Below are 27,607 nucleotides of genomic sequence, written 5' to 3' on the forward strand. Positions count from 1 at the left end.
ATTAAATTTTATTTATTTTATAGAAAAAAATTGTATGCATAATATTCCAACTTTTAGATGCCATTTTCTATAATGTGTCTGCACTAACACCATCAAATCTTGTACCAGTGGCACTGATCCAATTGTACTCTCATACAGTGAAATTTTTTGATGAGATTCTGTGTATTGAGGTTCCCTTAATATAGTACATCTTCCTTTTACCTACATGTATATAACATGTTATGCTTGGTAAGTTAACTAATTCTCAAAAGTCAATAAGCTCGCAGTAAAATAAATTACTGTCGTGAGTCACAAGAAAATTAAAGACTTTGTGCAGCTAATCCACTGTACATGCAAGTTAAACTAAATACAGGCCAGTTGCTATATAGTAACACAGGTGTGGTGATATTGATAGTGTGGTGGAAACCACTGTAATAGTTAGTTAGTTTGCTTAGCTGAATTAGTATACCAGGTTGTAGGACTGAAGTGTTAACATCTCACACATGGTGTAGTCGACTTGCACAACACTAAGAGCAGTTCATTTTGTTATTTGGCAGAGTCTGTACAAATAGCATTGTCACCTAGGAAAATGTCAGTTAAAGTCAGACCGCAGTGTCAGCTGACTTGCAGAGATTGAGAATGAACTTATGGCCACTCAAGCTTAAAGCACTTGGCTAGCTGGTCTCACATGATCGATCGGCTCGAGATTCTGTATGCTGCTTGCTGACAGCTCCATCACCCGATGTAGACGTAATTACACTTGTTGATAGTTCCATGTCCTCCATTGATATGTCCAGCAGGGCTACAAGAATTAGAGTATTTTCAGAATGCTAACTGTGTTTTTAATGAAGTAAATTACTGAAGCTATGAATGGTAGCTAAATTTACTCCACTGGAATGAAATTGTACCAGTGTTCTAAAATCATATGAAAATAACAGAATTTAATAGAAGGAGTGACTTGATGTTAGTAGTGCACATAACATAGCATTATGAAATTTTGAAGATTGTAACTTCTTTCATAATTGCTGTCACAAAACTGTATAACTGCTGTTGCAAAACTGTAGCCTGGTGTCTTACAATAGACAAATTCTGTAAGCTGCTATTTACTGTTTATGGTCTCAGTGAAATCATGGATGTCAGACATCTTCGTGTATATGGAAAGATGGAATGTGTAAAGGAGATATAAATTTTAAAAAATCAGAAAAATTTCTAGGCATCCAGATGGATAACAAACAGAGGTGGCACCAGCACATGGATCAGTTAACCAAAATGTTCACTTCTGCCTCCTTTGCACTTTGAAATCTCTATCAGTGTGCTGACCTGTGGACATTGTTGCTAGAATGTTTAGCATACTTTCTTACCTTATTAGTCACTCACTTTAGCAGAATATATGGACTCAGGGATGTAAATACTGGTTAACCATAAAGTTCACAGTGAACAGCCCTAAACTTCACTAGTATAGAGATACCACTAGTGTTCCGCGTAAAGTTACAAAAAAGTTTAGTTTGAAATATTAGATGAAAACAACAGAAAGTAGTGTAAGAAAGATAACAGTGATTCTTCTTGAAGTAGCTTCTTTTCTGATAATACACTCCTGGAAATGGAAAAAAGAACACATTGACACCGGTGTGTCAGACCCACCATACTTGCTCCGGACACTGCGAGAGGGCTGTACAAGCAATGATCACACGCATGGCACAGCGGACACACCAAGAACCACGGTGTTGGCCGTCGAATGGCGCTAGCTGCGCAGCATTTGTGCACCGCCGCCGTCAGTGTCAGCCAGTTTGCCGTGACATACGGAGCTCCATCGTAGTCTTTAACACTGGTAGCATGCCGCGACAGTGTGGACGTGAACCGTATGTGCAGTTGACGGACTTTGAGCGAGGGCGTATAGTGGGCATGCGGGAGGCCGGGTGGACGTACCGCCGAATTGCTCAACACGTGGGGCGTGAGGTCTCCACAGTACATCAATGTTGTCGCCAGTGGTCGGTGGAAGGTGCACGTGCCCGTCGACCTGGGACCGGACAGCAGCGACGCACGGATGCACGCCAAGACCGTAGGATCCTACACAGTGCCGTAGGGGACCGCACCGCCACTTCCCAGCAAATTAGGGACACTGTTGCTCCTGGGGTATCGGCGAGGACCATTCGCAACCGTCTCCATGAAGCTGGGCTACAGTCCCGCACACCGTTAGGCCGTCTTCCGCTCACGCCCCAACATCGTGCAGCCCGCCTCCAGTGGTGTCGCGACAGGCGTGAATGGAGGGACGAATGGAGACGTGTCGTCTTCAGCGATGAGAGTTGCTTCTGCCTTGGTGCCAATGATGGTCGTATGCGTGTTTGGCGCCGTGCAGGTGAGCGCCACAATCAGGACTGCATACGACCGTGGCACACAGGGCCAACACCCGGCATCATGGTATGGGGAGCGATCTCCGACACTGGCCGTACACCACTGGTGATCGTCGAGGGGACACTGAATAGTGCACGGTACATCCAAACCGTCATCGAACCCATCGTTCTACCATTCCTAGACCAGCAAGGGAACTTCCTTTTCCAACAGGACAATGCACGTCCGCATGTATCCCGTGCCACCTAACGTGCTCTAGAAGGTGTAAGTCAACTACCCTGGCCAGCAAGATCTCCGGATCTGTCCCCCATTGAGCATGTTTGGGACTGGATGAAGCGTCGTCTCACGCGGTCTGCACGTCCAGCACGAACGCTGGTCCAACTGAGGCGCCAGGTGGAAATGGCATGGCAAGCCGTTCCACAGGACTACATCCAGCATCTCTACGATCGTCTCCATGGGAGAATAGCAGCCTGCATTGCTGCGAAAGGTGGATATACACTGTACTAGTGCCGACATTGTGCATGCTCTGTTGCCTGTGTCTATGTGCCTGTGGTTCTGTCAGTGTGATCATGTGATGTATCTGACCCCAGGAATGTGTCAATAAAGTTTCCCCTTCCTGGGACAATGAATTCACGGTGTTCTTATTTCAATTTCCAGGAGTGTACATATAGCAATCTAGAAGTAATTTCAACAATTATCAGTTTTAGTAGAGTTCCATTAATAGTTATTGGTCACTATTATACTTCACACAAGTAGTCTGCACTGCCAAATTCTATCAATTAATATCTAAGTTGACCCATTTCACTTCCCAAAGGATCCAGTTGATGATGGTATTTATGGAACAAGGTGTGTGAGTGAATGAATGAATGAGTGAGTGAGTGAATTTAGATTTGTAATCATCATTAGAACCTAAGACTGGTGAAGAGTGCAGTTAGACTTGTTACTTTTACAGATTATTTTATGGGTACGGTGCTCTACACTTTATTAAATTGGAGATAAATCATTAGTATATCATATCAGAGTAAAAATGTAGATAAAACAATGGAAACTCCAGGTGATACCAACAATATAAGGAAAACATCAACAATATAAGGAAAAGCTAGATTGCTGCTCACCTTAAAGATGACACATTGAGCTGCAGATAGAAACAGCAAAAAGAGACTTGCACACCGTCTTTCAGCTATAGGTTTTGTCAGAAAAGGAAACACACATTCATTTACACAAGCAAGCACATCTCACACACCCATGGCCGCGATCTCTGACATATCGGATGCAATTTTCACATAAAATGGAAGCAGCCATCTGGAGGGAGGCAGGGAAGGGGAAGGGATAGCAGGACACAGAAGAATGCTGTTTGGCAAAGCATACAGGGACTGCCAACAAGCACACCAGCGGTAGGCTGTGGGTGGTAGGTGGGGAGGGAGAGGAGGGCAGAAATGGGGAGTGTAAAAGGAGAGGATCAGGGAAGGGGAAAGATGTGCAGGTGCGTTGGCAGAGGGTGGCACGTACAGGGAGACGAGAATAGGGATGAGGTGATAGGAAAGATGGGGAGGAAACTGGTGTGTGGATGGTGTGGGGACAGTAGATTACTGTACATTGAGGCCAGGATAATTTTGGGAGCAGAGATATCTTACATTTGTGAAGTTCAGAAAATCTGGTGGTGGACTAGAGTTCCAGAAGGCTCTAGTAATGAAGCAGTCACTGAAATCAAACATGTCATTCTCAGTTGCATGTTGCCACAGGGTGGTCTACTGCTCTTAGCCACAGTTTGGCATTGTCCTCATCCTTATGGACAGCTGGTTGATAGTAATGTCAATATAAAAAGCTGTGCAATGATTGAACAGAGCTGGTATATGATATTAGCTGCTTTCACAGATACTTCGGTCTCGGTGGGGTTAGGATAAGACAGGTACAGGACTGGGATAGGAAGTGCTTGATTGGTGGATCGGGCAGGTCTTGCACCTGGGTCCTCCACAGGGATATGATACCTATGGCTAGGGATGGGGATTTGGCGTGGCATAAGGATGGACTGGGATGTCATAGAAATTGTGTGGGTGATGGAACACCACATTAGGAGGGATGAGAAGGATGTTGGATAGGATGCCTCTCATTTCCTGGCATGATGATAGGTAATCAAAGCTCTGATGAAGGATGTGGTTCAGTTGTATTTTTGGGTGACAAAATGGGCATTCAATTGTAGCTGGTTCTTGGGGTTGACGAGAGGGGAAATGGCTCGGAGATCTGTTTGTGGATAATGCCTGAAAGCCTTGTTGAGACCCTCAGCCTACTGGGCAAGAGAGTTCTTGTCACTGCAGACATGCCATACCCAGTTGGCCAAACTGTATGGGAGGGATTTTTTGGTGTGGAAGGGATGACAGATATTGAAATGCAAGTAATGTTGGTGGATGATGGGTTTAATGTTGACAGAGTTGTGGTTGGAGCCACCAGAGAGGAAGAGGTCCAAATCCAGGAAGGTGGCATGCTATGTTGAGGAAGACCAGGTGAAATGGATGGGAGACTAGGTGTCGGGGTTGTGAAGGAATGAAAATAGAATGTCGTGGCCCTGAGTCCAGATCATGAAGATATCATCAGTGAACCTGAATGAGAGTAGGGGTTCAGCATTTTAGTAGGCAAGGAAGGTCTTCTCTAGGTGGCTCATGAACAGATTGGCATAGGAGCATGCAATGTGGGTGCCTATGGCTGTGCTGCAAATTTGTTTGTATACTTTCCCTTCCTCTCCTTTCTTGCTCCCCACCCCACAGGCTCCCAACGACATGCCCGTTGGCAGCCTACTCTCTGCATGCTCCACCAGACAGTGCTCATCTCCCCCCCACCCATGCTGCTTCCATTCCAAATGGTAGTTGCATTCGGGTCCGAGCTGCTGGAGTTGTTGGTCATGTGTGTGTGTGAGGCGTGCTTGCTTGTGTGAATACATATGTGTTTGTTCCCTTTTTCTGATGAAAGCTTTGGCCAAAAGCTAAAGTGTAAGGGTCTTTTCATTGTGCTTGTCTGCAACTCAACATGTCATCTTTACAGTGAGCATCAATCAATCTTTTCCTTAGATTGTTGAAAATGTAGATTGCTTACTTTCAGAACACTAAACTAAACATGGAAGCTATGACTGTTTCACTGTAAATGGAATCTCATAAATTTTCACTAACATTGACTAATCATTGTTAAATTTCTGTGTGTCTCTGCAGCTAGCTTAGTGATGTAGTACATTTTAGGTGCATTTCACATGCTGCAGTGTTACTACGAGCCTAGTAATGGAGCTAACTACATTTATTCATGAGAAATGAGAAATAGGATGATAAATGATTCTTGTCATAATGTAGCAGCTTAAGCCAACTTTTTCTTAACAATTTATTGTAGTACTTGTATTTTCACTGCCACTTATATGCCATTGATATATTCATTAGTTTAAAATAAATTGAAGAAGATACAGTGCCATGCAATTTATTTTATATTAATTAGTTGGTTAGTGTTGTTTTCTCTAGATCCTGAGGTACCTGGTTCAATGCCCATCTGTGTCAAAAATTTTCGATGTTCAGGGACAGGGTGTTTTTATCATCTTCATCATTTCATCTCATCTTCGTCAACACGCAAGCTGCTGAAGTGGCATCAAGTAGAAAGACTTGCACCAGGTGGCCAACCTACCCCAGACAGGATCTCCCAGCAAATTGCCTTATGATCACTTCATTTAATTTTACATTAATTTAGTAACAGTGACAATATATTAGCAGTCGCATTGCAAAAAAGTTAATAGTAAGACTTTTTATGTGACTGGCATTTTAATCTGTACAGTACCTAATGGACAGCATCCTTTAGTGTGTGTTTTACCCAAAGTCCCTCCTAAATATGAATCATGACTGATTTAGCTTGCCATTTGTCAGTTGTAAACAGTTTTTCTCCTCCTCCAACTTTCCTTGTGGCTAACAGTGAAGGTTGCCAATTAATCAGTTCAGAATGTAGTTTCTCTGCTTATGTGACTACTGGCCCTTCTACATCTTCTGCTTTATTTAGGTAAGTGCCACTTTCTCTGTATGATTTTATCTTTTAATGGCTGCATGAGCTTTCTTCTGATTTAGTGGTCCCAATGTGGTTTTTGATTGTGTCCTTTAAATAATTAAAAATAAATATTTAATAATATATTTGCCATTCACTCCATGAATGAAAAATGAATGAGGGAACTACTGTAAATGTGTTCATATATCAGAAAAACGTTGTTTCAGTTTTGCTAATGCTTATCAATTTTACACCCAGATATGTGGCATTTAAGTATGGTCATTGCTTACAGTAAAAGCTAAACAATACAGGAATCTGGTAAAAAAACACAATAATAGTCTTTTTAAGCATTATGATAGCTGATCTCTAATTGAGGAGATGTAGTTACAGGTAAACAAAACAATGGACTGAATACTATATATGATTTAGATTCACATATCGTTTTGCAGAGAGTAAAAGGGTTGGGGTTAAGGTCCAGGGCTGGGGTTGTGAAGGGGTAGTGGGAGGGGAGGGAGGGAGAATCAAACGAGAGAGAAAGCTCTGAAGATACTGCATTTATTGAATTGAGGTCCCAAATAAAATGTGCAAAAATTAAGCAAATTGTTTAATTTTGCTAAGCGATGTATGTGTCAATGAATACGTGCCGGGAGTTTCTGCATCTGTTTGATGATGGACAGGTGCTCTTCTGAAATCAGTTATCACTAGTGAGTGTTTTAGTTGGTTCATTATGGAGTTGAAAGAAAACATTACAATACATTAGCCATATTCTGTGGATCCTGTGGAGGAGAATCCTTAAGATGTGGGAAGCAGTCAAAGATATACATTTTATTCAAATTCAAAACAATGAAATCACTTAATATTATGAAAGAGTATTCAATTTCAATGCTAATGTTGGTTATAGAATAACATAAAACATCAAACATTTGTGTGACAGTACTCTTTAGTGGACTAGGAGGAGCAGTCAAACAGAAAATTCTTTAATTCAATCTTAATCTTGACCATATTACCTACAAAATATTTAATATGCTCTGGCAGATTGTTAAATACATGTTTTCAAATATTTTGACAAAGAAAGAATGAAAGAAAAGAAGAAGTGGCCTGTTTAGATGTTCCAGACCTAACACCAGATTTAATTCTTACAGTGTACTTCTGTATTCTGAAAATACAATCCCTTTCTGTTTGACTTTTCCCAAAAATGATTCTGTAACTCTTTAGTGAATGGCAATGTGGAAAATAACATAATGTCTTCATTTTAAATCACCAGTAGCAGTAATTCTGTGTATTGCAAACATAGCGGAACTAGGGCTTTTCGTCAGTTCAAGGCAGTGTGCTTTCCAACTAGGGTTGCGACCTATCTCTGGTACTAAAGACTTAATGTTTTCTACTAATCATATTTCATTGTTTAAGTAGACTGTTTTTACCACTTGTACTTCTATTAGAACTAAAAATTCTGTGTTTGAAGTCTTTTCAAATCTTATTCAATTTCTCTTGTGTTTTCAAATACTTTGCTATGTGTTCCTTTAGTACGAAGAGAAGCACTTCTTTCTATTCTTATATTTGTACTATCTGCAATAAGTATAAAATTTGCTTCTTCAGACAATGCAAGTTGAAGATCATTTACGTGCCTCAGAAACAACAGAGGGCCCAAAATAGACTCCTGTGGGCTATAATGTTTTAAAGCTTTAAATTCTGCATGCTCATTGTTATGTGATTGACTTGGAACTGATACATGTTACTTTTTGCTATGTATATAATATAAAAAGAATGAACCTAAGTAGCTACTACTCCATAACGTAACCTTTGCATGGGGATCATTTATTTGTATCGGAAACAGCAGAGGACCCAAACTAAAAGCCTGTGTTACATAATGCCTGAGTGCTCTAAGTTCTGCATGCTTATTATATTGTTACACAGAACTGATACACTATGTTTTGTACCATGTAGGTAATACAAAAACAATGAACATGCTGTGGCTACTATTCCATAATACTCTAACTTTTGCATGACGATATAACATTTCAAACAAGAAAAGTTGTAAGCAATTCACAAAATATTACCAGTGTTAATATAAATATAGCCTTTTCAGTTGACAATCCTTTCTGAAGTTCAAGCTGTTGGCTAGTGAGTTTTTTCTGTACTAAGTGTTTATAAAGTCTATTGTACATGATCTTCATGAAAAATCCTGGAAGTACAACAGTGAGATTGGTCAGTAATGCATTACTAATGTTTTACCTTGTTTGTTTTGAAGTGGCTTGACAACAGTGTACTTCAGGCTCTCTGGTAAACTACTACTGTGAATGGATTTATCACACAAGTAGCTTTGTGTTATAAAGCTTGGATGAATAACATTGGATTCTTTATGGAAAATTGATGATAACCACTTGAACATTTATTTTAAAGAAGGTTTATAGTATTGAAAAAGTCTTTCAGAGATGTAGGATGCTGTTGAATTTCATTGAAATTGTTTTCTAATGCTGTTCTTTGACACAGATGGGTCCTTCTGAATGGCTGTCTGACTGACATACCACTCTTATCTACACCAGCCTATCCCTGTTCCCTCCCTGAGAAGAAAACTAACAGTTCGGAAAAGAAGGATACTGTTTACAATTTTGTATATTTGTTGACAGAACTTAGAATTTCACCTTCAAATGATAAGAACTGGCCAGCTATTCTGTCACATATTAATTTCATAGTTCTGTTATAAACTTCGGACTGTGTACTAACTGCTTGTTCAATGATAAATTACCTGCTTCTGGCAGTGATGACTTAGTTCAGAATTTCACAGCACTGTTTGTTATGCAGTTTTAATCTGTCATCAAATGCATCCCATGATACTAAGTTAAGTCTTGTGTTAGTTTCGCATGATGTTCCGATACCATTTGTAACCCAGAGCTTAGGAGCATTTAATCTACTTACAAAGGTTGTTCCTGAGGATAAGAGTATTTGAAGGAGCCTATATGTTAAAAAATCATCTTCTTCACTTCATCTGTCCTTCATTGTCCTACAGCTCTCCTCGCTATTGATTTATAATTCATTACTTGTTCACACAAGCCATCTACTCCAATTTTGTTGATATGTTATTTCCATTTTATGCACCCATGCTCTATTTTTTTCGTTTATAAAAGATGTATTAAATTCATCTGTTATATTATTGTTTTCTCTTTGATCTCTGAGGTCTATCCTTTAACTTCCCTTAAAAATTTCATTTCAGCTGACTTTCTTCTTTCATTTTTCTTAGTTAATTTCTAAGATTTGCTTCCGTATGGTGGAATATCGTAGACACTAATTTTTAAAATTTTAGCTTCATATCCTTCAGTGTCTCCTCATTCACTGTTCTGTGTATTTTGCCATATATTGTCACAATACAGTATTAGTGGTGTGCTGTTTGACACAGTTACGTCAATTAAATATCTGGTTGTAATGTTTCAGAATGATAGGAAATCGAACGAGCACATTACGTCAGTAGTAGGGAAGGAAAATGGTCAACTTTGCTTTTATTGGAAGATTTCTAGGAACCTGTAGCTCATTTATAAAGGAAATCATTAATTAAATATTAATGTGTCCTGTTCCTCAGTGTTGCTAGTGTGTTTGGGATCACCACCAGATGTGATTAAAGGAAGACATGAAAGCAATTCATTGGCATACTGCTAGATTGTCACCAGTTGCTTTGATCAGCATGCATGTATTACAGAAATGGTCTGTGAACTCAAGCAGAACGCCCTGGCTGGAAGGCAATGTTCTTTTCACAAAACACTATTGAGAAAATTTAGAGAACCAGCATTTTGTAGCAGACTGCAGAATAACTCTCCTGTCATATTTCACATAATGACTGCAAAGATAAGATAAGAGAAATTAGGACTCGTATGGAGATGTATAAACAGTCATTTTTCCCTCACTCCTTATGTGACTGAAACAGGAAAAGGATTAACTAGTAGTGGCACAAGATACCCTCCACCATGCCACATACAGTGGCTTGCATAGCATATATCTAGATGTAGAAAGTGTAGATTTGAAACTTACTTCATTTATTAGCTAAAATTACTGCCTAACAGCTGAAAATGTGATGTTTGTTCCATTAATACATTTTAAACTGGAGTTAATTTGCCATCATCTGAATAATTATTTGATCATCAGCACGGAGCAAGGAGCAGAGTATTCACTGTGTGTCCTGGTAATAATCTGACACCTTGTTTAACTTCCAGTGTGCATATTTTCAGTCTGTATTTGACACATATTTCTTGAATATTTTAATTCCTTCTCATTTTATTACCCCTGTAGTTCTCTGATTATTTTTGTTCATCTTGGTATTAAAAATCAACAATTGGTGATCATGATGTGGGAGACCATTAGCTATAGGAAACCATATTTCTGGTGGTGTGAATGGGATAAATGATCTATTTATTTTTTGCAGGTTGAGGGGATATGTGATGTTATTTCAGTGATAGCAAGATCTAGCCAAATTTACAAAGAACTCGGCAATATGAGCCCACTTATCAGTATGATGTTGCACCCTCTCTGGCCTGGAAGCATGCATGGATTCAGTTGGGAAGGGTGTCATAAAACCATTGTATTCTCTCCTGAGGCAAGCTGTCCCACAGCTGTTGTAGCTGCTCCTTGATACTATGGATACTGGCAGTTGATGTCTGAGATGTTCCCACCTATGTTCTATTGGGTACAGATCTGATCATCTTGTTGTCCACAGCAGTATGTCAACATCACACAGACAATTCATAGAGACATGTGCCATGTGTGGGTGAGCATTATCCTGCTGAAAAATGGCATCAAGATAATGTTGCATGAGAGGTAACAAATAATGATGCAGGTTGTCCATGATGTACCGTTGTGCCATCAGAGTTCCATCAATCCCTTCCAACCATGACCTAAAGTCATACTCAGTGACTCCCAACACCTTGTTACCAAGACTAACACAGCTGTGCCTCTCCAAAACAAAAGAATAATGGGATCACTCCCCAGGTCACTGCCCAACTCACCATCAGTGCCCATCCAAGGTAGTGTAGCTTTCCGGTCATGCCAGCACTCTAAAAGCAGCCATTTGTGCTGTGGTGTCAACGGCAGCCTATGCATGGAATAATAATTTACTAGTTAGGCTGCTGCTAACCTTTGACTATTGGTAATAACTGACACACAATGTTGCAGGGAGTCCATTACTTGTTATGAGAAGGGTTTACAATATGCTTGTAGCAGCCAGATTAGGTCAAAAGGAACTTTGAAAATGAGTATGTCTGTCCTATTGTCCAAAGCTATCCAGTAGTGGGCCACTGTCATATTCAAGTGCCCCACAAATCTGGCTGTTACATGATTCAACCAGCTGGCCAAATGAAGACCCACAAAGTGGCTCTTTTCAGACTGTCAGGTGCTGCTAACACAGTCTCACATGAGTTTGTAGTCTCTCTATGTCTTTCACTGTCATGATTCAACATCTGATGCTGTTTTCGCCCCTTATATGCTCTACAATGTGTTGTAACAGCACTAAACATAAACAACACCAAATGCACTCTGGTGGTCATTCTACCTGTCAAAGAGAATTGCATCTCTTATAATTTACATACAATGGTGTGTATGTGTATGGAGTTACATTGTCATCCGGCCACTACTTCTGCGCACTTGACTTTTCTTGTCAGGCAGTGTACATCAAATTTTAAGCTCAATACTACTTCATGATTCTTCAGAAAAGAGATCAGTGCTTAATTTACTGTGCTCTTATCTACTAGTTTCTTTACACTACATTTTTTATCACTGTGATGGACTTCCGTTAATGGGACACGTTCATGAAAAGTACTGCAGACAGTATGGATCGATATTATGCATCTCGCTATTGTTTCCTAAGCTCATTAAGAAAACATCCTGCAGCCTGTTCTGAAGGGTTGTGAATAAAAAGCTACAGTTAATTGTCTATGGTCAGAAACAGTTGTGGACATCATGTGAAACTTTTCTACACCATTCTATGACTGCCTGGCTTCTGTTCCATTTGTGGCTTGCCATGCCAAAGAATTCAGTAAATCACATTGCTGATAGATTGCACCTATATTATTCATATCATAACAAATGTTAGTGTTAAAAAAACAACTCAGAGAATTCCAGTACGTGATTAATGTCTCAATCATCAGACAGGTGAGAAGGTAAATGGCATGTCATTCTTGTCTTGTAGAAATACTGAGAAACTTTAAGACTACAGCCAGATATTTTGTACAGATTTCCTAACTGTTTTGGCCCATATACAAACCTTGTTGATCATGAAGAAATACTTGGTGACATAATGGCCTTAGGCCTTGCATCTTCACAAAAATTGAATGAACATTGTTCCCTTCTTGTGCAATAGATTCACTGAGCAACATCTTCAGTGCTTAGTTTGTATTCTGCATGGTTAAGTTTACTAAAAATAAAAGATGCAAGGTAGAAAGAAATAATACAAGTTGTGGAAATGCCACAAATATTCAGAATATGCATTTTAATGGTGTATAAACAGTCACTGACCTTGTGTGTAAAAACATTAGCCTAAGTATGGAAATGGCTCAAGGGGGAAAATTGCAGTCTTCATTCATGTTATAGATGAAGCAGAAATTATGAATGAAACACATAGAATAGTGCTAAAGATGTAATTATTTTATGAAGCTGGAGGAGTGTTCAGTAAAAGTTTACATACTCTTCGAAGGCCATTAATTAAATGACAGTGCTGGTGACTCAAATGATCATAGAAGTGAAACAAATTGGAAAGGGGACAAATAAAATTATAAAATTGTGAAATGTTGATGTGTTTCCTTGTGTATCATTTTCATATCACTCTTGGTTTTCTTTTATGTTTTCTACTATGAAACTGTTGTCATATTTTCACCTTAGGTATAATATATTTTTAAGGTTTTCAAAATGAATTTTGGATTTCTTCTCTTACAATGTCACTACTAGTAAAAAATATTAACAGTTAATGGCATGTATCTTCTTCAATTAATATTACTGATGTCTTTTTTATGTTTTCATATTTTTTTAATGACAAAGATCAAGTGGGCTGATATTTACAGTACAAAATAGTGAAAATGCCAAGTAAATGTGTGAATATTCTAATTATACAGCAGCAAAATGTTTTAATATTGTGCTTAGTGAATAAAACTACATTAGTCACCTACTGATCATTAGACATCACTCCACTTTTGCTTTGTAGCAAATTTAAATATATGTGAGTGAGACTATGAGGAATGTAAGTCCATTGTTTATTTTCAGTGTATGCTTTGAGACACATGTATTTTTACATTTTATTTACTGATTATAGGGTCTAGAAAAGTGTCAATAATGTCAATCAAAGTATCTACTACATTATGTAGTAAATATAAATAATGATGATAGTGTATGTCATGGACTTCCATCACCTTTCATATCATAAGTACAAACACAATTGAGAATAAAGATGAAAGAATTTCAACATTTATTTAAATTAAAAAATTTATGCGCTATAAGTAAAGAGAAATTGCAGTATGTTTTTCAGCAGAGCAAATTTTTCAATTAAAGACATACAATTCTATTTCAGGGAGTAGTAACAACAACCTAAGCACATTAACCATGGTGTTTATTCTGGTCGTAGTGGTCAACAGTGTCATCATAATATTTGCATGCATGGCCGTTTGCTACAGGTACAGTGCCAGTTGTCGACGCTGTTGGTGTTCATTCGCATCTTGTTCTGTACTGCTTGCTGTGATACATTATTAACAGCATGTTTAGTCAAATACAGGATTTTCATAATTGTTTTTTATAATCCCATTTGTGTATGCCTAACATGGATTTAGTGATGATAAGTTGTTAAGCTCATAGCAACACTTAAGAACTGTGTCTGCTATGCAGTGCCTTTAAATAACTCATCATTGTATAGTGATAATCATTCTGATGTCTCATAATCATATACACGTCATATTAAATAAAAATAATGACAGGAACAGAAATCTGTCGTTCCGCAGAAAACAAGTAGTACCATATTCGACAAAATAAATACTTATCACTGAAATAGATTTTAATTCCCATATAATGCTCTGAAGTTATATTGCTCACATTGTTTTATAAGAATAGCTGCAGTGTGCAGCATGGAAAGTGGGTTATATAAATTAAGAAAAGAGTCCAATATTGTTGTGGGGTGTTGGTGTAAATACAACAAAATATACAGGGACGGACAGAAATGTGGAAGCACAAAAAACACAACACATTACCATGCCTAATATAATGTAGAAAAACTATACACATTCAAAACAGCTTCCAGTTATTTCAGAATGGATAAATACAGGTTCTTTATGGTTTTCAAGTGAATCTTATGCCATTTTTCCTGCAAAATAGTGGCAAGTTCAGGTAAGGATGATGGAAGTGAATATTAATCATGCACCCTTCTCTCCAAAATAGACCACAAGGCTCAGTAATATTGAGATGTGGTGACTGGCGGCTAGAGGGAATGCGACAATTCATCCTTGTGCTCTCGAAACAAGTCCTGGATGATGTGTACTGTGTGAATAGAAGGGTCTTGTTGTTTTGCAACAAATCATCATTGGGGAAAAATACTTTACCATGGACTAGGCCTGATCAGCCATGATGTTCAATAATTCTTGGCAGTAATGTAAACTTGCAGAATAACCATGCTGTCCAAGGAATACTGCGATGTGGTTGCCCAAATTTCACTCTTGGCAGCCAGCAGTCTGCATCATAAGCCTGAGATGACATACATAAATGTAACCTTGGGCAGAAGCTGGAAACATTGTGAAACAAGACTTATCTGAACAAGACTCATCTGACGAAATTACTTGTTTGCATTGCTCCATAGTCCAGGTTTTATGTCTTCCTGTTATGGGCATTTGCATCACTAATGAGTGATTTTGAAATTCCATCTCATTGTGGAATTCCCTTCTTATGGAGCTCCCTTGTTGATATTTTGGTGCTGACGGGGTTTTTGAGTGTAACATTCAGTTCTACAGTCACATTTGCAGCCGTCATCCGCTTACTTTTCTTCAGAATCCTCTTCAGTGATCATCCGTCATGATCACTCAACACACACTTTCATCCGCATTGTGACTTAATGAATGATGTTTTTTCTGCTTTCCCTATATGAAATATAAATCCTCAATGCGGTACCTCTTGAAACAACAAATACTTTGGCTACCACAGTTATGGAAGCTGATATGAGCACCAGCAATTTTCCCATGCTCAAGTTCACATAGCTCTGACATAATTCACTCTCAACTACACAGAATACTGTTCCAACCATGACTAATATCTGCAACATATTGAGGGCATTACACAGGTGATATTCGTGGTCAAAAACACCAGTGCCACATGCAGGCTTTGGCAGCATCTGCATTTGCATTCAAGTGTGCATTTCTCGGATTGTTTCCATAATTTTTTCCAGCCCCTGTACGTTCTAAGCAAAATCTAAAGTGAGGAAAAAATGCAGAATGAAACAACTACAGCTGTAGAAAAAGTATCAGATCCTTGGTATAGGGAGGAGGCTATTTTTTATTGCCTTAAGTTGAGATTTTTTTAATTTTAAAAGTCCTTAAACAGAGAGGTTTTAAAATAGGAACAAGAACAGTGGCATAATAAAAGAGAGAAATGAAAAATACAGCTCAAATAAAATAAAAAGAAGAGGAAAAAGAAAGAAGGAAGAAATTTTTATTCTGATTAGGAAACATCTTGGGTCCTGCTCCAAATACTCTCTTGTAACTATCCCATAAAAAGGCAGGACTACCTGTGAAACCAGTCATGTGATCTACAAGGTAAGATGCAACCACTGTGCTGCATTCTATGTGGGCATGACAATGGAAAAACCAGGATGGAATGTAACAATATTATGAAAAGGAATGCAACTCACACACGTGACCACAGTCTCTAGCAGCTGAAGCCAGACTAGGAGCAGCTGCACCAGTGCATGATGGGAGAGGCAACTGGGTGGGTGTGAGAAGGAAGCTGGGGCAAGGAGGGATAGAATGGTAGGAATGGGGGACGGCAGAGTGCTGCTGTGGAGCTTGCAAGGACGAGGTGAAGAGAGGGTAGGGCAGCTAGGTGCAGTTGGTAGGTTCGAAAGAGGGTGGGGAGAGACGGATGGAGCGGTGGATAGTGGAAAAGGAGAGAAGTAAAAAGACTGGGTGTATTGTTGGAATAGAGGACTGTGTAGAGCTGGAATGGGAACACGAAAGGGGCTAAATGGGTGAGGACAATAACTGACGAAGGTTGAGGCCAGGAGGGTTACAGGAACGTAGGATATATTGCAGTGAGAGTTCCCACCTGCACAATTCTGGAAAGCTAGTGTTTGTTGAAAGGATCCATATGCACAGGCTGTGAAGAAGACATTGAGATGAAGAATGTTGTGTCGGGCAGCGAGCTTAGCAACAGGGTGGTCCAGTTGTTTCTCGGCCACAGTTTGCCGATGGCCATTCATGTGAACAGAAGCTTGTCGATTGTCGTGCCTACATAGAATGCAGCGCAGTGGTTGCAGCTTAGCTTGTAGATCACATGACTAGTTTCACAGGTAGTCATGCCTTTGATGAGATAGGTGATGTTTGTGACTAGATTGGAGCAGGTGGTGGTGGGAGCATGTGTGGGACAGGTCTTGCATCAAGGTCTATTACAGGAATATGAGCCATGAGGTAAGGAGTTGGGAGTAGGTGTTGTCTAGGGATGGACGAGTATGTTGTACAGGTTCGGTGGACGGCTGAATACCACTGTGAGAGTGGTAGGAAGGATAGTGGGCTGGATATTTCTCATTTCAGGGCACGATGAGAGGTAGTCGAAACCCTGGCAGATAATGTAATTCAGTTGCTCTAGCACTGGGTGGTACTGAGTTAAAAGGGGAATGCTCCTTTGTGGCTGGATGGTGAGACTTTGGGAGGTGGTGGGTGACTGGAAAGATAAGACACCCACCACCTCCCAAAGTCTCATTGTCCAGCCACAAAGGAGAATTCCCCTCATAACTCAGTACCACCCAGGACTGGAGCAACTGAATTATATTATCTGCCAGGGTTTCGACTACCTCTTGTCATGTGCTGAAATGAGAAATGTCATGCCCACTATCCTTTCCATCCCTCCCACTGTGATATTCCACCATCCACCGAACCTACACAGTGTACTCATCGATCCCTGCACAACCCCTGCTCTCAACCCTTTACCTCATGGCTCATATCCCTGTAATAGACCTACATGCTAGACTTGTCCCATAAATTCTCCCACCACCATCTACTCCAGTCTGGACACAAACATCATCTATCCCATAAAAAGCCAGGACTACCTGTGAAACCAGTCATGTGATCTACAAGGTAAGAAGCAACCACTGTGCTGCATTCTATGTGGGCACGACAACCAACAAGGTGTCTGTCCGCATGAATGGCCACTGACAAACTGTGGTCAAGAAACAACTGGACCACCCTGTTGTTGAGCACACCGCCCAACAGGGCATTCTACATTTCAGTGACTGCTTCACAGCCAGTGCCATGTGGATCCTTCCCACAAACATAAGCTTTTCTGGACTGCACAGGTGGGAACTCTCACTGCAATATATCCTAGTTTCCTGTGACCCTTCTGGCCTTAGCCTTCATTAGTCATTGTCCTCACTCATCTTGCCCCTTTCCTGTTCCTATCCCAGCTCTATACAGTCCTCTATTCCACCAACACACAAAATTCAAGTATACATTAATAATTAATTAGTAATGGAAACAACTGAGGTATTTCTCTAAATGTTGAAAACATACAACAAACCACATGTGTACATGCATAGCAATTGTTTTGTCATTGTTGACACAGATGTAATACTCTGTACACAAACACACACACACACACACACACACACACACACACACACAAACTGATAAGCGTAAGATTTTTGATAAACTCATTTTAATCTGATCAGTGCTGCCATATGCTCCTATCGTTTGTCAATAATACAGCGAACTCGAAAAGTCATTCACCTTCACACAAAAAACTATAGCTGCAGTTAAAACTTGAAGTTAAAAATGAGAAAGAGAAGATGTGAAGAACATTTAACTTAAAATTTCTCAGTAGTTATAACCAGATTTCTCCTTCCCTTAAAGCCCATTACAAATAATGCAGTGAATTAGGTTAATATGCTGTGAAACCTGTATAAATACGCAAAAATGTTCTAAATCCTGTATTAGAGTAGACATTGCTGCCTTGATATATGTGCATTGGTGTTTTGAGTAATGGTTGTATATCAATATTTGGGATTTAATTTTAGCATTGTTGTTTATTTTTTCCAATTTAAACTGTGGATCATTGTTTTGGTTGCATTTGGTGTACAGATATTTCTTCATGAGATTCTGAAGGAAGACACAATGATTGCTGTGTACAATAGGAATAATATTGCTATCAATATGCCTGATCTTTGCTTATGTATTTAATTGCAGTGGTCATGGTGTGATATTTGCTTCATTGAACAATTCTTACTTTGGTGTTTTTGATTGTTGTATGATGTTTTATTAACTAGTATTGTTTTTAAGATAAGAAACTTTTTGTATGTTTGTCATGTTGTACATGTGTTACAGTGTAAAAAGAAATGTTGTAGTGTTGTGATAACTGTTGTTTTTGTAGATGGTTGCAGAGCCTCTTTATATTTCCTATTTCTGACATATGTACAGTTTGTGTTAAACCCTTGGTGCATCGTTGTTTATTTATGCTTCTGTATTTTGTTTTCATTTTTTCCTTCTTTTACTCTCTCTGTCTGCATGCCTGGCCATCGTGTGGATATGGGTCATAATCGGCACCACTACTGAATTCTTCACAACTCGTCATCGTATGGGGAAATGTAATATAAATGATATCTTTCTTTTCTAAATCTTTAAATGGTGACAACACTGGGGCACTTCAACGGTCATCTCTCCAACTGTGAGTCAATTTATTCTTTGTCAACGGTCCCCACAACAATTAATTTTGTTACTCCGGTTACAATTCACAAATGCTTATTCCCAATTTCTTTATGTTAAAATCGTGCCACTTTTTTCCCTGTTCTCACAACACAATACATTCAATAACACTGCTAAACAATTTATTTTACCTTAAAATGAAATCCACCAAAAATTATTCTTATTATTTTTGCATGTGATTTAAAACAGAGAACTACCACAGCACAAACACTGTATTTCTTGTAGTTATGCTGATGTCCGTGGTAGGGGGGGTTTTCATAGTATTTGCTCTGATGGCCCTTTGCTACAGGTCAGTCGTAGTACACAAAAACTTCTCCCTCTGCCTCAGGTTAGTGAGCAGAAAAATCAGCAGGTAGTTCTCACACACTCTTCCATACTTTCATTCTCATACTAGAGCAGATATTTAAATACATTCTCAAATTAGCTGAAGGAAGCAGATTTGATTTCTGATTTCTGATTCCTTGACAGTAAAAATACATTATGGAATCAAATAACCATAGAGGGAGAATAATGTTCCTCTAAGGTGTTTGTTGAAAAAGTGTGATGTATTTTTGGACCATAGTTTGATTCCTACTCCCAAATTGATTTCCCTTTTGCCTCTACATGCTGTACTTACTCTTAAATCTATTTCTGGGTTCAGCCAGCTTTCGCATTAAATGGAATGTACATGTTTTTCATGCTCTTAACTCATAGCATTATAAAATTCAAGTATACATTAATAATTAATTAGGAATCGAAACTCAACTGAGGTGTTTCTCTAAATGTTGAAAACATACAACAAACCACATGTATAAAAACATGCATAGCAATTATTTTGTCATTATTGACACAGATGTAATACTCTGTACACACACACACATAGTATTGTATTTTTGAAGTAACAGGTATGTTTCATTTCTTCATGATAGGTACAGGAACAGCTTTATGATGATCTTTTAAGAAAACCATAAATTACTTTTGGTATCCATATTGGTAATTAGCTTTACAAACTGAAACACAACCAATGTGAAAAACGGATCATATTTATGCTGTTCTGCATAATAAATTTACCACAAATTGCACATATTAAGTGTAATTACAAATTCAAACACCTTGTCCCAATTATTAACTGAATATGCGTGTGTTGGACATCCCAAAAGGTGTAAAAGGAATATCAAAATATACTGTCATCCTCAGAACTAATGGAAACTTGGTGAATAATAAATGTTTTTGTGAAGACTGTAATATACTTTAAATTATGTAACTTACTGGCCTAAAGTATATTTTCATCAACTATTTACCACTTTCCTATATAAAATTCTGTCACTGCTAAAATTTTGGATGCCAGGTGACATTTGTTTCAATCTGTGATTGCTGTTCAAAAAAGCCTGACAGATCCGTTGCCAACAGTTTGCTGTGCTGTTTCTGTGAAGTGGTATAACAAACAACTTACAGAGTCATGATGCTCTGTCTGTTACGACTCCCAATCAAATACCAATCATTATACAGAGTGAATCACCTGAAACTTGCATTGCAGATATTGTGGAACTGGAAAGTGCTGTGATGTGCAGTTTTCACAGAATGGATCAGTACACAGGGGCTCCTGTTATTAGCCAGTAAAGAGACTGTAATAATACTTAGAAAGTGTATTTTTTGTGTAAACATACACGTTTTTAAATGCAACAGTACCTAAGGACACTAACAAAGCAGATGTAGGGTAAACTAGAATGTCAGTAGTGCTTGTTCCAGGAGGCTAGTGTGAGTTGTTTATGAGATATCGTATTGTGAGAAGTTCCCACTCCAACAATTGTACAATACCTATGGTGGCACATACTAAAGAAGAACACAAGTGCATATACTAGTTATGTGGATTCTGATGACAAATGACACATAGACTGCATTCAGAATGACCACCACAATGGCAGTACATGCTTCCAATCTGGTGTGAAATACTGCTACATACATGTTAGAATTTCAGCGGAGATGTCTGAGCAGGGTGCAGTAATATGTCATTGCATATCATTGGGTGTAGTTGGTATGTCACTGTAGACAGCATCTTTCAGCTTTCCCCACAGTAACTAGTCTACAGGTGTCAAATCTGGGGAACGGGCATGCCAAGCTACAGATCCTCTGTACCCAAATCAAAAATTCGGAAACAATTTGTGAAGACATGCTTCAGTACTTTGTGCACTACGGGCTGGACAGCCATCATGTTGGTACCCCAGGTTCCTCCTGGGCTATAGAGGAAGTTCTTCTAATACTTGTGCACATTCAGTGTTCCATCTATGAAAAACAGGCCTATGAGCTGATGGTTCATTATTCCACACCACACTTTGACAGTTCATGGATGCTGATGTTCCACTTGAAGAAGCTGACAGCGATTGTCAACAACCAATAGGGCGTGTTTCAGCAGTTTACGTGGCCATTATTGGTAAATGTGACTTCACCACAAAATAAGATACATGACACATCTGGAGTGTTCTGTCTTAATGGCCGTGTATAGAAGTTAACGTGTTTCTCATAGTTGTTTCCATGCAGCTTTTGATGGAGAGAGATGTGATAGGGATAGAACCTATATTGATGCAGAGTGTATAGGACACTTCCTTGTGCAATTGCACAGGAGCCAACATGCAGCTCAGCAGTAACAGCAGCAAGAACATTAATTTCCTCCTCTTCTGTCATCACTTGTTTTCTTCCATTACAGTGTCTAGGAGTTACATTACCATTTTCATATAACTGGTTGAAGAGATTGACAAATAAGTGCCTAGATGGTTGAGTCTATTGGGTATCTTCTCACATACACTGTAAAAGAGCAAAGTACATTTCTTCCACACTCTCCATACACCATGAGTATGTCAACCTTTTCTGCATTTGTAAATCCCATCGTCCACTCATGACCTGCTGCTTGGACTGTCACACACTAAATGACTAGCAAGTCACAGTGCATTCAAGGAACACACAAGTACACTGTAAGCAAACGTAACAACATCATACCTATGGATGTATATAATGTGAAACATTCGCAGAATTTGATCATTTATGATTAGTGAGATGTAGATATCACTATATTATACAACATTTTCGACTAAGTTCAAAACTCTTCCACAATGCTTGTGGTGTAAGGGTATCTAATGGTGTTAAGAGTGATGTGTCCATTGCATGGAACATATCTTCAGTTTCTCCATCTTTACTCGTCAAGAGGAGAGGTACATGTTGTAGGATAGGGTTCCACTCTGTATCTTCACTTCGTATCATATCCACCTATGACCTACAACAACACAATCATGATCACACACTCTGTATGCACTCATTGATCATGTCTAGATATTAAAGCATTTGACAAACTATTCACAGGTTGGAGGAAGGCAATGGTGAGGCACTATTGTTAAGATCCTACAAAGAAAGCAGCATGTGTTTCCTGAAATTCCTCCAAGTATGTCACTGACTATAGAACATTCCATTTGAAGCGAAAGTATGTAATTTCCTCTTCATCTTATTTCGTGAAGGCTTTTGTTTAATGAAGTTGTGATTATCAATAGCCATGCAAACAGTAATGTAATCTGCTTCCTTCATGAGCATCCAATCTCATTGACCCACTAGAAGGAGCATTCAGTACAGGGAGAAAATTTTGTAATATTCATATACTTTGACAGAAGTTACTTTTTTCAACTTGAGTGTGTGATGTTCAGACAGATCCTAAACTGAGGCAGTTTTTGTATAAATGGCTCATAAATTGGAATAGACAATGTACCTATTTACTGTCTCAGTGCAATAATAATAGTACAGTAATAATGGCCACTGAATTTATATGGTTAAGCATCAAATTTTAAAACCTGAAGACAGGTGGAATCTCTGTAAAAATTTTGTTTTCTTCTGTTATTCAAAAATTCAACAAAATTTATGCAGATCTGCATACACTGTATCATAAAGGCACTGTGTGAAAGATGCACATTAAAAGTCTTGTATACTGCACAAAGATATGTTAGATGTGATTCCTAATCAAATTTGAGAATGATCACAGGCACTTCATTCTGTATTGACCATTATTTCTCTACAGATATAAAGCACTATTGAGTAATGATTGCTTGAATTGTCCCACCCAAAGCTATATGCATAAAGAATTGGCAATATGATACTTACATATGACAGTGAAGGAAACATAGTTGACATCAAAAACCTTTCTACACATCGCCCTTAGCTGTAAAAATAAACATTTTGGATCAGAATAGACTCCACATTTGTACATACAAAATAATATGAGATGGTTGCTATTTAAAGATTTGAGAAGTATTTAAAAATTTTCCCTCACTATTCTGATCTTTTATGACACACTGTGTAGTGAAGTTATAGCTGTTTCCTCTGTATGTGCACTAAGATAATAGATCACATTAGTTCTTTTGCACTGTATAAAGTGTGATAGTAATTACAATGAAGTCTGATAAATTTTACTCAGATTGGTTATTTTGAAGTACTAATTAAATGCTCAGAGAGAAAAAAGTTATACTGAAATATTGGTCATGTACCTTACACCAAAATCAGATTTCATTGTAAAAACAATTACATATCCCTTGAATGCTATCATTAGCACACCTGTTTTCATAGTTATTCTTCATTTTTCTACTTAAGTGTGTTTCTTACACTACCTGTCAAATTGGTGTTTAATGTTCCTTAGAATTCTGGATCTTGTTACTGCGCATGTTCATTATTGTGAAAGCTTGTTTCCAGATGTTAACTCAATAATACCACACTGCTTCAGTATTATCTGTTAGTTACATATAGTATCCTAAAAGCTTATGTTTGTGTGTGTTGGCCTAAATATACTTCCTTCAGCCTAGTTTTAGACAATACATGTACCTTAGGTGCCCTTTACCCTTGATAAACTAAAATGTAGAAGATTTTCCTCTTTCAGACATACCTCATGATGCATTTTTCTGCTCTCACATTTACATTATTAACTTCCAGTGTACACACTATTTCAACACTGGATTGCAACTATCACAGTGTTCATGAAACTAGAAGTGTTGTAAATGTTATCCACTTTCATTCATAAGTTCTCATCTACCTTCAGCTACTATAATCTTAATGTTGAAAATACATTCAAAAATAAGGGTAATTTTTTCCATATTTTCTTGAAAGAATTTTATTTGTTGTATATATATCTATGAATTAGGTTGAGTGTGTATGTCTATACAGCCAACCAAAGGATTTTTCACATCTCTTTACAGTATTTACTTTGAATACATAGTAATGATCATGTGAATTAGTAGTAAAATAAACACAATGAAGCCCAAAATCATTAAACATGCTAATGTTCAATATGTCAACAACTACAAAGTAGTTATGTTATTTATTTGACTCATAGCTTCCTGAGAATTGTATTTTTGAAAACACAAGAAATTGCTTGACAGTTAATCTCTGGCTTTGCTCATTTAACTATCAGTCAAATGCCAAAATGTAATTAGTTTTCTCTGAGGTAATTTTCAGGTGGTTTTTTGCAGATTTTGTAGTAGTCTGAAACAAGGCTTTATAAGCAGAGACTTATAATAAAATAAATAAGGGTTCAGCAGTTATTTTTGAGGAGTTTTTCACTGTTTTACCCTACATAAAAGTCTGAAAATATTTTTTATATCAACCTATTGCCTTTGTTTCGCACCAAAATTTTCCATTAGATTTGTGTTGCAATTATTGTTTATTTCAGTGAGACATGGATATGTTTAGTTCCCACCCCCCCCCCTTCCCCACCCCCCCAAGTAAAATATAAAATAGTTGAATTGACATTTTCTTGGCAGACTGGATTTAGTTTTAAAGGAATCTTACAAGTGGCTAGTTTCTTTTCTCATTTTCATTTATTGTGCCTGAAAACCAATATTTCCAGCTTTTCATCACTTCCACCCTAATAAGATCTTTTTATAATTTCACCCACCAGTGTGACAATGAGTTGATGCACATACTCCTCTTACTTTCTTACTTGACCCTTTAAATCTGTGAAGGAATTTGCTTCCTGTGAATCGTTATGACACATGGAAAGCCTGTGACTGACTGGATCAAGATCTAATTTGTCCCCTTTATTAAAATTCTTTTTCACAAGCAGTTCAATATTTGTTCAACAATACATCCTTGTGCCCTTCCCAGTATTTTGCTAAAGATGAACTAGTTTATTTACTGTAACAGACTTTGCCTTTTCTTGCATCATCTTTGTAGTTACATTCATTGTATTATAACAAGTCTTACAGATGTCATGTTTCCTCATGTCATACTTTTTGATTGTTGGAATGGTAGTAGCATCTGCCTCCACATACAAGCATTTATAAATTACGTTCATCACTATGGGGACCAACTGCTTGTAGCAAATAGAAGTTACATTCACATAATCCACAGCCTAACAAGATGTCTGTGCTACAGCAAAGCTAGCATCATTATTTCACTTCTAATTGCCTTAATTTAATGCTAAATTCTACTCGCATTCCTTTTTTCATCAGTATTATTCAAAAGGTGTCTAGGTTTTTCGTGTTGCTGGATTCTCCAAATATTGTTTGGTAGAATAAAATTTCAAACCTGTCAATAAATAAACAAACTATGGATGTTCTTCATTGTTTATTCATCTTGTGAACTTGTTTCTGGCTTGCAAGGCAATTATCAGACATTAAATTTCTGTATGATAAGGTGTGCACCTGAGTGTAGTCCGTAGTCAGTAGGTAAACAAATTTTATCCATGTGGATGCTGTTGAAGTTTGTCATTAGTATTTGTTCTCATCAATCACTTGCTATAATTTGTGAACTTGAAGTTTCAATCTGTTTGAAATGAGGTACTTTTTATAATTTGCTATTCTTTAAGTATGCTTTTAATGTTCAGATGTCTTCTTTCATCATTGCCGATCATGCTATTCACTGACTATAATGATGTACTTTGCTGTGATACTATGAAATTCATTCGAATTGTATAGTATTATGTTGTGATTTATACATTTTTAAAACCTTATTTTTAATGAATATGTTCCTCATGGCAGAGAAACCCTGTACTTTTTAGATCAATAATATGTTTATTCTTTCACAGATGCCTTTTAGGTCAACACACTTCTTGTAATATTTTTCCAGTGACTGGATTCCATCCCCAAAGTCTGGTTCTGGAAAGTCCGCAAAACACACTTCTGTGGCTTTATAAACTCTTCTTTACACTCAAAACATTTTGTAACTACAAATTTATTTAGATGTGGGTATAAGTGGAAGTCAGAGAGGTTTCCCAAATGCAATAATATTGTACTTCAAATTCTTCAGTTTTTTCATTTCTAAAGCACTTTGTGAACTGGTTTATTGTCTAGGTTCAGGTTTAACCAGGCTGGTCTCTCTTCATGTATTTTTTTTATCCAGTTGGTCTACAAGTTAAGGTTTCATCATTTTCCAGATAACTGATGTGAACATCAATAATGCTGGTCACAACATTTCCAACAAGAAATGAATGTTACTAGTTTTTTTAGTTTATGATTCTTTTTAAATAGTCAGACACTGCAGAGAAATTTATTTTTGTGTGGATACATTCAAAAAATATAGCCTCCATCTATCATAAAACTTTTCTGCCTTTAACTCTTCACTTAAAATGTTTTGCAGGTTTTCTTCTGTTGTGCTTACTATGTACACCAATTCAGACTTTAATTGTGCAGTGTTCTAAACAACAGTGTGTATTTTCTTGAAATTTTCATTTGTGATTGAAATTTCGGGACATTTATCATAAGGAGTAAAGTGTGGTTTCTTTCTGAGGCAATACGAAATGTTGTGCAAACGACTTGCAATACAATGCAGAACCAGCCCACGTTGGTGGAGCTCATAGGAAAGCATAGAAAAGTTGTTGAAACTGGTCCACACTGGTACGGCACTGATAAGACATCATGACATGTCGCTCAATGCAACAGGGACTGCTGGTTGCTCCATGCGACCGTGTCATACAATACAAATTTTGAATAGTTTCTCACTAAAGCTTTTACTTTATCCTGATTTTTTATGTGTGTGTGTTTTCCACTTTGCAGTCATTCTCATTTGATTTTTTTCCCCATTTTATAGGCCCTCATCACAGCTCGACACTAAACTGGTTTTCTTTTTGCTATTGTCCATAGTTATTATGATACATCCCAAATAAGTAAAACACCACGTGTTTTGTGAAAAATTTTAAGTGAAAAATGTACTCACTGGCCAGTTTATGTTTGGTGCATTTTAGCTCATGTTGCATAGGAAATATAACTAACAAACATAAACTGTTTTTATTGGTGGAATAGACCTGTGCTTCTTTTCTCAAGAAAATACATGAAATATATTGGAGGTTTCCAGAATATATATTCTGTGAATTTGTGGTTATAATCTGTCCACAGTAAATAATTTTATGATGA

General features: G+C 37.9%; 1 protein-coding gene across 1 annotated transcript in view; it reads left to right on the forward strand.

Moving 5' to 3' along the window:
- The window catches only part of LOC126176584 (disintegrin and metalloproteinase domain-containing protein 22), a 1,067,821-nt gene that overhangs the window by 919,607 nt on the left and 120,607 nt on the right, over positions 1 to 27,607 (forward strand). Inside the window, exon 20 of the mRNA XM_049923744.1 lies at positions 13,874 to 13,976. Within this exon, the coding sequence (XP_049779701.1) occupies positions 13,874 to 13,976 (103 nt within the window). The remainder of the gene's footprint in view (positions 1 to 13,873; positions 13,977 to 27,607) is intronic.

The sequence above is a fragment of the Schistocerca cancellata genome, chromosome 3 (assembly GCF_023864275.1).
Source record: "Schistocerca cancellata isolate TAMUIC-IGC-003103 chromosome 3, iqSchCanc2.1, whole genome shotgun sequence".
In the NCBI taxonomy this organism is placed as follows: Eukaryota; Metazoa; Arthropoda; class Insecta; order Orthoptera; family Acrididae; genus Schistocerca; species Schistocerca cancellata.